This window comes from Coturnix japonica, chromosome 1, assembly GCF_001577835.2.
Source record: "Coturnix japonica isolate 7356 chromosome 1, Coturnix japonica 2.1, whole genome shotgun sequence".
In the NCBI taxonomy this organism is placed as follows: Eukaryota; Metazoa; Chordata; class Aves; order Galliformes; family Phasianidae; genus Coturnix; species Coturnix japonica.
Genome location: NC_029516.1, coordinates 151,985,397 through 151,997,608, shown reverse-complemented (window position 1 = coordinate 151,997,608; position 12,212 = coordinate 151,985,397). Strand labels below are relative to the sequence as shown.

Sequence of the window (12,212 nt, the reverse complement as noted above, 5' to 3'; positions counted from 1 at the left end):
TAAATTCTAAAGGAACACATCCAGGCTTTCAGTCAAATCACTGCACTTTTAGTTTTTCCCAAAAACCTTTCCCGAGATCTCCTGTTCTTCAAGTTGAATATATCTCCTCTTCCACACAGAAAGGCATTGATATGTGTGCTTTTCAAAACATAATAGATTACAAGACAACATAATAAAGCAGGTGGAAAATGTCTGTGGCTGTATATTCTCACAGCAAATCTAAGCAATCAAAAAATAGGTAACATGATGAGGATAAATGATTTCACATTCTGTATCTATTGTTCTTAAATTACTCTTTCAGGAAGACTTAGAAATGAGTACACCATGTAGTAAAGCGTACATGAAGACTTCAGTTACAAACACATAAATAGCAATAGAGAATTTCAAAATGAAAACACGTAACTTAGAAATCAAACGAGATGGTGAAAAAGGAAAAAAAGCGTGAACTCTGTCTTTAAACAAAAAACATTAACCCTAACCAAGGCTTACTGCTAGTTTCTATTCCAGTATCTCATACTGCAAATGTCACGTTACTTAAACACTAATAAGAAATCCTTGACAAAAAGGGCAATCTGACCAGAAGAAAGTCACTATTTGTGGGATGGTGGTGTGATCACCTGCATTTGCTGGTCCTTCCAATGTATTTTGAATTTAAAGTGCCACACCATCTATTAATATGAAAAGAGACACCACTGCTTGGAATAAGGAAAGAAGAATATTAGATTTAAAAATGAAAAAAACTCAAAAAGCTTGGTAAGTATAACTGAGTTACTTTTCTGTTTATTTTACAGCATAAGATGAATGGTATGAAGCCTAAAGTTGGATTAAAAAAAAGTCAAAGTTCAATACCCAACACTGCAAGTTCCCCAAATCAAATGCATTTAAAAACACAACTTAAATTACAATTCTTTTTTGTGCTGCCAATATTCCTGATGAATAAACAGTTCAACCAATTAAAATTATAAAAGAAATCCTAAATGTTTGCACAGCATTAACTATCTGGCATCAACAGCAGTATCTTTGGCACATAAGACTTACATTATCATCACTATTTCAGCTTGCAAAATACAAATAGTTTGGTAGTAGAGGGAATCAACCAAAGCATTAACAGGCTCATGTCACAATTCCAAAACTTGCCTGTGCTTGGATTGCGTAGTTTTGTAAACACAGGTTCGCTGTCAGGTGTCTTAGGGGGTTCAGTAGCAGCCTCTGTGGAGGGAAAGGAAAAAGTTATGAACTTGTGAACTGAGAAGCAGTTCACATTCTGCCACGCTTCTCCAAGACATTAACAATTAATTGGATTGAAGCAGTTTGAAAGCTCACATATTTTCTGTCTAAAGTTACACGCATCAGCACAAATCCATCCTACCTGATCAAGGTACTTCAATTGTAATTCCAGACTTCTGGCACTCTCTTATTTGCAACAGAAAAGATATGCACCTGGGGATTTAGATTTTGAAAACCACTTCCCCTCACAGAGCCTCAAGCAACAGTACTCCTAAGCTTGATATCTCAGTTAAGAGAAATGAATTGATGTGTTGCCCTAATTAGTCTCAAAGATGATTGGAACACTTTGTAAATTAGGCAAAGCACTGTGTGGATCTTAAAAACACACCAGGTAAAATACTCAAGGATATGATTTAGTGTAGGGTTTTTAGAGTTAGGGTTTTGGTTAGGCTGCAGTTGGACTTGATGATCTTCAAGGTCTTTTCCAACCTGGGTAATTCTATGATTTGTAGGAAGATACAGTGATCTTCTAAAGCATTCGGGAATTTTCAGATTATTCGGCAATATGAAGCAGGAATTGCCTGAGTGGTTGTTACATGAAAAATATACACACTTGTTTATCTGCTGTATAGAATCTGGAAAAACAAAGAGTGCATTTAATTCTCCACACAGGAAAAAGAAGCTGAGAAAATACAGCACTTCTGGCTTAGCCTCCTGACGGTTGTTCTCTTTTCTGTGTATTTAAGCAAAAAATAAAAGCCAGACAAAAAACAGAGCTGCAAAAGTATATTTTCTATGTGAAATTAAAAACAAAACAAAAAACACAGCAAAAAACCCAGAAAGGAAACAGCTCCCATAAGGATGCTTACTGAAGCTTGAAAACCATCTTTAAGGATCCCCAGTTCGTTAGATTCTATCCAAGTTCTCTTTGTAGGGAAAGTCTACTTATATTTATGAAAACAACTTCCCACATCTGAGTGAAGAGCAACATGACAGCTTCATCTTTCTTAGCTTGCAGACTGCCAGTTCTGTCCCAGTTCCTTTCATAAAGGCATCCATCAGAGCAAGGAAAATAACTAAAGCATTTCACATCCATAACCAGCATCCAGACTCTGGAGAACAGGCTGACAGGGACCAGGCTGCTGCTTGGGTTGTTGGGCTGCTGCTGAAAGAAGAGAGAAGCAGCAGAGGTGGCTGCACAACTGCTCCTCCCAAAGGAGGTTGCTGGAGGGAACAGAAGTGTGACACTGTCCTTCCCCTTTTGGTAGTAGTCAAGTAGTCAGGAGGTTTACTGACAGAGACTACCCAGTTCTTTTCTGTGAAGAACACGGAAGTATACAGCTCAAATGCATTCAAAAATAGCCGCCCCCTGACTGAAAGCTGCTCCCCAACACCTCAGGAAAGGACAGGTGGGTGGACTTCTCACAGGCTGTCCTCAGGTACCTCAGTGGCTTAGAAAAACCCAAAGCCCCAGACAAACAACTTTCATCTTTCCCATCTATTCCTGGGCATTCAGCTGTGCCCCAAACAGAAATTGCCCAGATGAAGCAATAGTGGCCTAATTGAGCACTGGAACAGGCTGCCCAGGGAGGTGGTGGAGTCTCCTTCTCTGGAGATATTCAAGACCCGCCTGGACGCCGAGCTGTGTGATGTGGTATATGGAGCCTGCTTTGGCAGGGGGGTTGGACTCGATGATCTCTAGAGGTCCCTTCTAGCCCCTACAATTCTGCGATTCTGTGAAGCCATAAGCAGGGCATGTCTTTTTGTTTGTTTGTTTTTCAAGCGCGTTCTGTGATAAAACATTGGATGATAACGGTTCTTAAAGGTGTTTGAAGAATTTACAGCCATTTTCTTCCCTTGAATTTTCAGCTGAGTCTTCAGGTAGCTTGAAAAAGTGCTTGCAAAAAGTTTCATTATAAGTTAGGAGGTTTTTAATGGAAAAAAAAGGAGTCTATATTTGCTAACCAGACTTACTTCATATGCTGATACATAAACACACACGGTTGTCAAGCTACATTTGTCCTGGCAAAGGAGAACTTCAAATATCTATAGCCGTGTATATTTCATTTTTTGACCACACTTTAACATTGCTGTATTTTTTTTTTGTTACTTTTGAAAACGCTGCCGTGATTAATGACAGCGAAAAGAAATGCACCGCATGTGTTGACTTTGATGTGTTTCATACGAACATGTGAAAATATACACACCAAATACGAGCTTCAAAATCTAAAACACAAAGCAAAACAAAACAAAACACAAAGGAATTTTGAGCGCTCACTTGCTCCGCTTTCTTCATGCGTAGATTTATGAACGCTGGGAACAGGTCCAGCTGAGCCTTAGCTGCATCTTGTAGAACGTGAACAATTAAGCAGACAACCCTTCCTAATGTAGCTGTTTTTAATGAAGTCTGCATCTTTATTTAGTTGATGTGTTCATTCCTCGGCTTTCCAACACCAAGTGCATGTTCCATCCTCGCTGGGATGCCTGCACGAAGGGAACTCGGCTACAAAGCCATGGGCTGCAGTGCTGATCCCTCATCTCACATGGCACCCTCCAGACGGGACACACAAAGAGGGAGCAAAGGGAGAAGTGGTTTCTTCCAGCTTCTTGCACCTTGGGTTTCTTCCATCTGTGTTCAATGCTCTGCTTCCAAGTCCAGGTTATCTTTCTATCCAGGTATCCTTCTGTTACAGATCGGCTCTACTAGATGTCAAGTTGGCAGGCAAATGCCTGCTTGGAAAACTGGATGCAGTATGAACATGGCCTTAAGGGCAAAGAAGGCCCTATTTATCTGAATTTAAACACTTACTGACTAGGAAAATGCAGAGCAAGGGATTTTCAAAGTGAGGTGTCCGAAGCCCTTCTGGTGCGTGTTCAGGCCTTCAGCCAAGAAAGGTAACTGGATTTCTTTAATGTCATTACATTTATCAGCCCTCATGTTTGGGCAAGGATCTCTTATGGCTAAATGAACAGACTTCTAAAAAAGCAGTTCTGAAGAGATTTTTGAGCAAAACTAAGAGTTAAGATAGGTCTAATGGGAAATGACAGATGAATGTCACTACTCTTAACAGCAGCTTTTTCTGTAGCTCAGCTTTCCATTACAGAGAAAGAGAAAAGCCTGTTGTATTTTGTGGAGGTCACACATACAACCAGACAAATCCTGGAAAACACATAAACAGAACCAAGTGAAAATGGACCAGCTGTCTAAGGATTTCTGGCAATGGTTTGTTCCACAATGGATTGATATGAGGCATTAATGAATCTGGCCACTAAAAAAATGCTGCTGGTATTGCAACATGAATGAACTGGAAAAGAACATAAAACTCCCACTAAGATCTATGCAACCGTTACAGATGATGCAAGGTCTGTCCACCTTTTCTTAAAAACTGCTTATAGATACTATATATAACAGACTAATATCGAGTTATATGGAAATCCCATGCAAAAAGCTGCCAGCCAAGCAAGCAAAAGGCTGTAAATATCTGTCAATTGCGTCAGAGGAAAAAACCCTCCACCACCACCCTACAACAAACCAGGATCGTTTAATAGTCTGGAATTATAAAGTTAAGATTTCATTTAAAAACAGATATTAAACCATACGTCACCTACACAAGTCTTTTCCATTCCCTTCTCAACTTCAAGTCATGCAAAAAAGGTGTGTCAGATGGAGACACGACGGAGCTCATTTAATGGACATTTTATGGCAGACTGAACTATGTAGTCTAGAGGTGCAAATATGTTACATCTAATAATTGTTTTATTTACATTCCTTCTAGAATCAGTCAAGTAAATGGCTTTAAGTCAGTGCCTGTGCTAACGGTACATGAGCAAAGTCCTCTGTCCTGCAGCACACCCTGAAAAAAAGCCCAACAAGAAATAATGCAGGACTTTGTATCATTCTAACTTTTAATATCTTTGCAAGTTTCAAGATAATTATGGATTAGCATAATGAAAAAAATCAGGTATGCACTGACTGAGGACACAGTTCTATAAACGGCTTCAAATGACCAAAATTCACAGGTCACTAGAAAATGCAGTCTTGAATTCCTCACCTCTGCTGCTTTCTTTCCACTAAAACCAGCAATTCTGTGGCCACATGGCAAGTCAGCTCAGTTTGCTGATCCAGCTGAGAAGAAACCACTCATTTCCACCCAGATCACAGAATCACAGAATGACCCGGGTTGGAAGGGACCTCAAGGATCATGTAGTTCCAACCCTCCTGCCTGGCAGGGCCACCAAACATACACATTTACTAGATCAGGTTGCCCAGGGCCCCGTCCAACCTGGTCTTGAACACCTCCAAGGACGGGGCATCCACAACCTCCCTGGGCAGCCTGTTCCAGGGCCTAATCACTCTACTAGTGAAGAACTTCCCCCTAACATCCAACCTAAATCTTCCCTCTTTTAACTCAAAACCATTTCCCCATGTCCTGATCAGTAAACTACTGCCCCTTACTATAGGGTTTCATGTGGAAAAGAACCTGTGGCAGCAGCAGGCAATAGAGAAAACAACCTATGCTGTTCTGTATGTGACATTGAGCTCTTTGATTAGTTTAAGAGCATTAGAAAACTACATTATATGCCGATTTGAGGTGGGAGAGCACGAGAACAGCCATTAAACATCAGTGTGTCCTTGGTTGACAATGCTCTAGAAGATTGCTACACAGAACACAGCTCCATCACCTCTGCAAACAGCTGCTCTCCCATCAGCTGGCACAGAAGGCAGAGCTTCACATGAGCACCTACTTGGTTTTTGGAGAGCTTACCTTGGTCTTGCTCAGTTATGACAGTTTGATATTACCTCACCTCTTATCCTCCTGACCATACATAGCACTGGCTTCAGCAAGGGGACTTCTGCAGCACCTATTATGAAAGCTAGAACAGCAATTTGGTAATCACATTTGTTATCTGCTGCCTTAAGCAAATAACATTTAATGCAGTGTAAATGACACCCCCTTAAGCTATTCCTGGCTCCCACTTCACCTGGAAACATTACAAGAAAAAGGTTTACTGAGATACAAAAAATAACATCAAGTTTCTATCTTCAATCAAACTTCACATAGAACTGCCAGAGCAGCCTTGCGCCCCAATATGGAGCCAAACAGCTGCACTGAACAGTAAGAGTTTTGCCTAAGAACAGCCTTTAGCTTTATCTTACACTGTCACAGTTCACTTCTGAACACAAAGCCACGTGCTCACAGACTCACTGGCAGTAATGGAGAGTACTAACTCAGCTGTTCTTGAAATGAGAGGCTGGGCAAATCATGCAGTGAGGTCGAAGCTGAATGAAGAAGTCAATCTTAAGAAGTTCAAGACCAGGTTATCACTTGAAAGGCTAAAAACTTCAGATTTCCCTTCTCAATATTTATAGGGTCAACGCTGGTGCAGCTGTATTACTGGCTGAATCAGCCTTATTCCCATGTGCAGAGAGGCCTAAGTTGGCATATGTTGGTCTCTTCCAAGCCAGATGGCAGAAAGCAGAAGTAGGAGATGGCGTTACACATTAAAACATCTCTTTTCATTTCTTTTATTTGCAATGCTTCCTTCTGGCTCCCTAGCTTGCCAGTTTTATCTGCTTTATAGACAGCTGAGCTCAGTACACATTTGAAGAGATGTAAGAAATAGTGCAAATTACCTGCAGGCAAAGGCTTTGTTCAAGAGATGCAAATGCCAGTTTATGGGGAATTGAAGAAAAATATGCCCAAAGAGTCCTAAAATATGCCTATTCACACTCATTTGTTAAGAAGGTATAAATACGTGCAGATAAAATGTAAGACTAAGTAAATATAAAGTCATATTGTTAAAAATACACATTTTAAACTGTGAGCTCTAATTCCAAGTTCTGTCTCTAAATTACTCTGCAAGTTCTGATGCTCAGGTGGCCCACCCAGCTTTGACATTTGCTACAACTTCTGATACAAGTTTTCTACCAGCACAGCTCTGTGGGTTACCTTGTAGCAGATACTTAAAACAATCATTTTAGTGCTACATAAAAGCAGGTATCAAAGTGTTTTTAAACAGAGGGGGAGAGAATGGTAACATTGAACATCTCTCAATATGACCCCAAGTTTTCAAGTAAAATGCGTCCTTCTGTTGTTGCATGTTGACAAAAGCTCCTCGGTCTCATCTGAAAGAAAGGATTAATTTAATGCATGTTGATGCCCTATGGTTTGGCATCGCGGTTCATTTATTTCTGCCTCCATTTGACTTCTGGCATATGAAATTTGTTCCAAAAACTTGCCGAGCATTCTGTGAAACTGCTCATTTTATTTTTAAATAAGTAGCTCCTAAAAATAATAGGATTGTTAAAATCCCTCCCTTCGTGCGGTCCTTCCAGAGCCACTAAAATAGCAGCTCTCATAAAACAATACAAAAGCTCATCAATCTGCTGCTTAAGAAAACAACGGAACGAAAAAAACTTGCCCACTTCAGAAAAAAAAAGGTTGAGCTCAATCATCAGCTTGCAGCTAAACCCCTACTTTTACTTAATGCAGAACAAATCAAATGCAGCAGTGTTAACTTAGAGCATAGAGAGGAACAGCAGACTTGGAAAACCACGTTCAAATGGTGACCTCTTTGCTAAAGCCAATGGAAGGTTTAAATATATCAGTACTGAGATAACACCTACCCCTGCAAAACTGTCCTTCGCATGCTCCCTGTCCAGCAGCTGGTGCATGTGTTTGGCTGCTATTGGTAAGACCAGTCTGAAGTCATTATATAAGCGAGGTACTCAGCACAGAGCACAGAGGTTCAGGATGGTCTCCAGGCGAGACCTTATAGCTCTCTATAACTTCCTGAAGGGAGGTTGTAGTGAGCTGGGGGTTGGCCTCTTCTCTCGTGTAATCAGTGATAGAACTAGAGGGAATGGTTTTAAGCTGCACCAGGGGAGATTCAGGCTGGACATTAGAAGTATTACTTCTCGGAAAGGGTAGTCAGGCATTGGAATGCACTGCCCAGGGAGGTGGTGGAGTCACCGACCATGGGAGTGTTCAAGAAATGTTTGGATGTTGTGTTGAGGAATATGATTTAGCTGGGAAGTATTGGTGATGGTTGGACTAGATGATCTTCTAGGTTTTTTCCAACCTTGATAATTCTGTGATTCTGTGAAGGTGATTCGTTATCATGAACCTAGATCAGATGTGTCACACAATGCTATTGGGGTCTTAAAGAACCCAGACAGAATCTCTTCCACAAATGTCTATCATTAGCAACATCCTGGCTGGGAGGTAGGTGGGCTATTACCCTCAGGAGCCGCTTTGCTTCCCTTGCACCTATTTAGTAGCTAAACCTATGTATGAGGAAGCTGTATACAAAGCTCTGCTTTCTTAAGGGGAAGGGGGAGAAACAGACACCTATGTAATATAACCACCCAGATTATCTAAATACTACGAGAAATGCAGAAGAACACAACCTGGAAACTCAAGACACCCAAAAGCGAAGTCCATGTGGGTCCTTCAGTACTCAGGAATACTTTGGTGTCTCTAACGTGACTCCTCCAGTGCTCCAGATTTGTCTTCTTAACCATGGATGTCAACCACCCCCCAACACCCCCAGAAAATCAAGTTCAGATTCAGATTTCCAGCCAAGCTCATAAAATGCCCTGGAACGAGGAGCACGGCAAAGACACAGGCAGGTCCACACAGAGCCAGCTCAGGTCCACCAGGACTTATTAGTTCAGACAGCGCCAAAAGCAGCTGTACTGCAATATTGGTTCTAGAAACAGCAGAGATGTGTTAGCATGGCATAGCACTTGAAATAATAAATTGTGTTAGTGCTGAGAAGAATCTACTATGGGCCAAATTTGGAGCCTGTATAGCCACAGCACAGTTAATCTGCAACTGGAGAAACTGCCCAGAGGGTTGACTTTATTTTAAGCACAGCTCTACCTCTACATGCATGCCCAGTTTTTCCATCCTCACCAAGTTTTACACTCTGATCACCTCACTCTGTATGACCAATCCTTTCATCTACCCTTTTCCTGATTGTTTATTGCTTTCTCTTGATGATTCACGTCCAAAAGATCAGTGGTTGAGGTTGGAAGGGACCTTTAAGATCATCCAGTTCCAACCCACTGCTACAAGCAAGGACACTCCCACCAGACCAGGGTGCTCACAGCCCCATCCAGCCTGGCCTTGAATGCTTCCAGGGAGGGGGCATCCACAACCTCTCTGGGCGACCTGTTCCAGTGTCTCCCCACCCTCATAGTTAAAAATGTCTTCCTAATATCAAGCCTAAATCTACCCTCCTGCACTTTAAAGCCATTCCTCTTTGTCCTGTTACTCCATGCTCTTCTAAAAAGTCCCTTCCCAGCTTTCCTGTAGGCCCCCTTCAGGTACTGGAAGGCATCTATGAGCTCCCCCCGAGAACCTTCTTTCTCCAGGCTGAAGGGCCCCAGCTCTGTCAGCTTGTCCTTGTATGGGGGTGCTCCAGCCCTCTGATCATCTTTGTGGCCCTCCTCTATACACACTCCAACAGCTCCATTTCCTTCTCATGCTGAGGACCTCAGAGCTGCATGCAGTACTGCAGATGGAGTCTCACAAGAGCAGAGGGGCAGAATCACAAGCTTCCTCTGAATGCTCATGATAAGGCTTCAAACTGCCCAGCAGCGTGCACGCTTCAAGAGCAATGGCCAAAGTCCAAATATGAATCTCACCTTCCTTATGTCTACACTTTTACATGGCATACAAGCAGCAAGAACAGATAAAAGGTGAACATGGCAATATTCAGAACTCCAGCCATATCCTTGCCTTGCTCTAGAAAGCTACTGAATGGTCAGACTGACTGAGAACTCAAGTTTCAGTTCTCAGTGTTTTAATTCTATACTTATAATAGACTTTATTCTTTTTTAGACTCCTGTATGGAGTGAGCCATCATCTGCAGCCATACAGGAACTTTTAAGATGTCACAACCAATATAACATAACTGACTTTTCCAAGCAGAAATGGTATTGAGTTGTGTAGGATGATATGCATTAGCTTCACAAGCTGCTCCACACAGATTGAGAAGTCCAAACTAACTTAAGTACCTGAAATCAGGGCCTTGGAAAGAACCTTTATCATGAGAAAACTTTCGGAGCTTCTTGTATAGCATTAGAACATGCTCTTCTTCTTCCTGCAAGGTAAACTTGCCACTTAAACCCTTTTTTACAGCACAGAAACATGTAACTCTAAAAAGGGATAGACACTAACATTAAAAATCTCCTTATGCAAAAAAAACCCCCACAACAATAACTATTACATTTATTCCATTTCAGCAGTATTACTCATATGATTGGCAAGTCTTATCAGCAGTGGACATCTGAAACGATCAGCCAGTGATCTGTTAAAATCACTGAGTGCTCTGGGGTTCTAGTAAGGCTTAATAAAGTTTCTTACAGGTCTGGAGCACTGTATAAACTCCGTCGGAGCTACTCTGGCATAATTGGTAATACAAACTGTCTGGCTTCGTGGAAGTTACAAGCTCTGGCTCCAATCCTGCCAAGTCTTACTGAAGAATTTAACTCACTGCGCAGAACCCACTACTCACACATAAATTAAGGATATTTACAAATATTTGCACAGTATGGACATCTGTTGGCACAGCCAGTCATCTGGTACAGGATTCAACTTAAAACCTAGTCTGCAGAGAAAGGAATTCCTCAATTATCAATTCCTTTCTTAGGCATCGAGTATGTCAGATGCCAAAGGCTGGAACTGAAAAGCTACAACCAGAGCAAGAGAAGTGAAACCAAGAGTCAGTGAAACCATAACAATTGGTTCTGTTGGTTCTCTTGTAACTAGAGCAGCCCACTTTGTCAGTGCCCCAAGGCATCCTTCCCTGGTTTCCAATCCTTGTTGAACCAAACTCCTTAACACTAAAACCTTTTGTGGCATGTGAAATTAAATCTGACAGCCACGTTTACAGCCCATGTACAGAGCAGAGCTCCCACAGAATTGTTCTGAGTTGGGAGGAATCCCTAAAGGCTGCCTCTTCTGGCTCCTCTACAATAGGGGATACCTGCAGGAGCCTGACTTTGAATGTCTCCAGGGATGGGGCATCCACCACCTCCAGGGCAACCTGTGCCAGTTCTAAATCAACCCTCTTTTAGTTTGAAACCATTTCCTCGTGCCATGTCACCTTGCTGCCTGTCCCCTTCCTCCCTGCAGCCCCCTTTAGGCACTGATAGGCCTTTCCCAACTCTCCTGAGCTCTCTGTCTTCTTAGGACACGTGCAGGCCTTCCTGCTCTGCTTCAGAAGTACGGACACCTCACTGCCGACGAGAGTGAAGGAGCTCGTTAATGAAACTGAGGCTAAGGGCACTAACTCATTTCCTCAATAAACAGATTAAATAATAAAGAAAAACAAACTGCCCGAAGGCGAGGCAGGCAGGGGGGCGGTGCTGAGGCTCCATCTGAACGGTGACCACTCCTCACAACCTCTCTCCGTCGCTCACAGCATCGCCTGTGAACTGGGACGACCCCATAGGAAATAAAAGCACTTGGGTGCAGTGCGGGACACTGGGGGTCCTCTCGGGACTTCGTTTGGGGGCTGTGTCACACAACCAGGGCACTCGCCTCCTAGCCGAGCTCCGTCAGCGGCGGTGTCTTATGAGCCCGTCCCACCTCGGGGCCCACGCGGGGTTACCTGGTGCAATGAGCACCCACTGCTCAGGGTGCTTCCCCGCGGGCCGCCGCTCCGAGCCGTTCATACTCCTCCGACCCAACCGGCCGCTCCCGCCGCAGCTCCGGCCGCCTCCGCAACATGGCGGCGGGGCGGGGACGGGCCGAGGAGAAGCGGGAACAGGCACCCGCTCCGTCCCCCCTCCTGATGGAAGAGAATGGTACGAGCCGCTGGAGGCGGGGCGGACGGCGGCAGAGCGGCTCAGTCGGGTCGCTTCGTCACGCTGTTGCTCTTTGGGTCCTTTCTGGGTGCCTGGGATGTGATGCCCATCCCACCATGCTCACTAACTGTGTCACTCAGTGCCACATCTGCCCTTTTCTTGAACA

General features: G+C 43.1%; 1 protein-coding gene across 3 annotated transcripts in view; it reads right to left on the bottom strand.

The window, feature by feature from the left end:
* The window catches only part of RNASEH2B (ribonuclease H2 subunit B), a 40,229-nt gene extending 28,233 nt beyond the window's left edge, over positions 1–11,996 (bottom strand). The window contains exons 1-3 of one of the 3 annotated variants that reach the window (XM_015851854.2): positions 11,851–11,964; positions 10,253–10,338; positions 1,138–1,209 (exon numbers count right to left, since the gene is read on the bottom strand). In XM_015851854.2, the coding sequence (XP_015707340.1) occupies positions 1,138–1,209; positions 10,253–10,286 (106 nt within the window). In that variant the 5' untranslated portion in view covers positions 10,287–10,338; positions 11,851–11,964. Of the gene's footprint in view, positions 1–1,137; positions 1,210–10,252; positions 10,339–11,850 lie in introns of all 3 variants that reach the window. The other 2 variants (XM_015851856.1, XM_015851853.2) reach the window with 2 other exon arrangements.
* Positions 11,997–12,212: the final 216 nt, after the last annotated feature.